Genomic DNA, 2591 nt, shown 5'->3' on the forward strand with positions numbered 1-2591 from the left:
TTCCTCATGGTCGCCGCCTCATCCGTCGCGGGCGTGTCCGCGTGGGTCAAGTAGGTCCGACTGGTCCGTCCCCCTCCGATCCAGCGGCAGTGCACGGCCGGCGGACAGCTAGCGCGCCGTTCGTTTGAGCAGCAAAGTCGATCGGAGTCCGCGCTTAATTCGAGATTGAGCAGCAATCACAATGATATAAAGCGCACGCACCTCTGCCCGTCGCCGCCCCGGCCGCCAGCATGGCTGTCGCCTTCCTGGCCCCAAGGCGCCGTCCCCGTGCTTGCAAAGAGGATCACCGAGGAGGAGGAAACGGCAGCAAGGTGCGGATCGGCGTGGTCGACTCGTACAAGATTCTGAAGAGAATCGGCCAGGGAGGATACGGCTCCGTCTGGAAGGCACGCCACCATCAAGTCGAGCCTCCACGCCGGCGGCGAGGCGGCGCTGCTGCGGGAGGCCGCCATGCTCGCCGCGTGCGCAGGCAACCCCGCGGTGGTGCGGCTCAGGGAGGTGGCGCGCGGCTCGGACATGCACCACGACCTCCACCTCGTCCTGGAGTACGTCGTCGGCCGGAGCCTCCACGACGTCATCGGCTCGCGCCGCCGCCACGGGCACCACCCGTTCTCGGAGTCGGAGACGCGCCGCGCCATGGCGCAGCTGCTGGTCGGCGCCTCGACGATGCATGCGCACGGCGTCGTCCACCGTGACCTCAAGCCCGGGAACGTGCTCGTCGGCGCGGGAGACGGACGCCTCAAGATCTGCGACCTGGGTCTCGCCAGGTCCGTAGTCGCGCCGCCGGCGCCGCCCACGGACGACACGGATCCCAAAGGCACGCCTGGGTACATGGCGCCGGAGCTGCTTCTGGGCGAGAAAGACTGCGGCGCGCCCGTCGACGTGTGGGCGCTCGGATGCATCATGGCGGACCTCGTAGCCGGACAGCCGACTTGTGCCAGCAGCTGATCAGCATCGTCAACCTCCTAGGGATCCCAGACGACGTCTCGTTGATGCCACTGGGTGTCTCTGGGACTCTGGCCCCAGCAAGCTGCGCGAGAGGGTGCCGGCGGAGCGGCTGTCGGCGGCGGGGTTCGACGTCCTGCAAGGTCTGCTGGAGTACAACCCCAAGGACAGGCTTACCGCTGTCGACGCGCTGAAGATGCCGTGGTTTGCAGGAGCCCAAGATGACTGACGATAGATAGATGTTGCAGCAGAGACGCGAACATGACTGTAGTGTTACGTTAAGGTAGTTTGATGTACTCTAGTTAATTAGATTATCGTTTGCCCTGTGTCAGCCAAGTTATTTGATGATGGTGAATCACTAGTGACTAGTGAGCAGATCAGCTAGGGTTTAGCTGTAAAATATGAGGGATTCTGGATAAGAGAGAGAGAGAGAGAGAGAGAGAGAGAGAGAGAGAGAGAGAGAGAGAGAGGCGTCTCTATCTTCTTTTCTAAAATATGCAAATGCTGAAACAATCTGAAACTTATTAGAAGCATATAGATACCTTCCTCGGATAGAGCATGCAACACTTTATAAATTTGAATATATTATTTATGAGACAAGAGAGATTGCCCCTAATGAGATTTTGTTAAAAAGGAGGAACAAACAAATAATATAACAAAAGAGCTTGTAGCACTACAATCAGGGTACTTCTCTTCATTATACATATGAATCGAGCATGAGCTAGCGTATCACCTATGCTTGCATAGTACTAGTTTTTTTCGCCATTGTGGGCAGCTAGCCTTCGCTGTGAGGGGACGCCCTTGGAGCCCGCCACCTAGCCTCTCCAGCAGGTAAGGCATATGCGTCCCGAAGACCTTGTCCCACGTCACAAAGAATGGCTGCGAAAAGTTGAACCTGCTGCCACGCAGCTGGTGGTGCACATCATGGTATGCCGTGTTATTCCAAAAGCAGAGATGGAACACATTCCCTCGAAGCCATAGGCCACAGTGGTCGTCCACGCCCTTGATAGTACAGAGCGAGAAGAAGAAGATGGAGGCACGAAATCCTAGAATATTGTCCAGAATAACAATATTCTCGGATAAGAAGAAACAAAATTTAGTTTCACATGAAGAATGTTCATCTAGCTTCGTAAAAAATCAAAATGTTCCAATTTCACAAGAATATTTAATTTTGGCCCTAAAGAAAATTAGAAAATTACATAACAAATTAAAATAAAATAAATAAAGTAAATTAAAGAAATAAAGAAACATGATATTAAGCCTCTTGGGCTAACATTGTAAGAGAAAATATGTGGAGAAACTATTCTATCGATCACTGAATGCACACAGAGACACTATAAACATAAGGACTATGGAGGAAGGGGGAGCTCTTTATTTCTTTCTATTTTGCGGAGTATAGAGTACAATGAATTCTTCGGTTCACACTACTGGAAAACTGTACTTTGCCGAGTGCCTGAGACTTTGCCGAGTGCTTTTTATCGGGGCACTCAGCAAAGAAATATTTTGCCGAGTGCCGCACTCGGCAAAATAAAGCACTCGGCAAAGGTGGCTTTGCCGAGCGCCATGCACTCGGCAAAGCCTGGCTCTCGGCAAATCTAGGCTTTGCCGAGTGCCGCGGCACTTGGCAAAAGTCCCACTTGGCAAAA

General features: G+C 53.3%; 1 protein-coding gene across 1 annotated transcript; it reads left to right on the forward strand.

Moving 5' to 3' along the window:
- Positions 1 to 450: 450 nt before the first annotated feature.
- On the forward strand, positions 451 to 1174 carry LOC136507391 (putative cyclin-dependent kinase F-2). The gene is made up of 2 exons (XM_066502128.1): positions 451 to 915; positions 1031 to 1174. The coding sequence occupies exons 1-2, from the start codon at positions 451 to 453 to the stop codon at positions 1172 to 1174; spliced, it is 609 nt and encodes a 202-aa protein (XP_066358225.1).
- The last annotated feature ends 1417 nt before the right edge of the window (positions 1175 to 2591 follow it).

Source organism: Miscanthus floridulus, chromosome 15, assembly GCF_019320115.1.
Source record: "Miscanthus floridulus cultivar M001 chromosome 15, ASM1932011v1, whole genome shotgun sequence".
Lineage (NCBI taxonomy): Eukaryota > Viridiplantae > Streptophyta > Magnoliopsida > Poales > Poaceae > Miscanthus > Miscanthus floridulus.

Excerpts from the sequence above, each read along its gene's own strand:
- LOC136507391 (XM_066502128.1), top strand. The coding sequence starts at position 451 with ATGCTCGCCGCGTGCGCAGGCAACCCCGCGGTGGTGCGGCTCAGGGAG. Across the intron at positions 916-1,030 it reads GATGCATCATGGCGGACCTC|CTGCGCGAGAGGGTGCCGGC; the intron begins GTAGCCGGACAG and ends GGCCCCAGCAAG.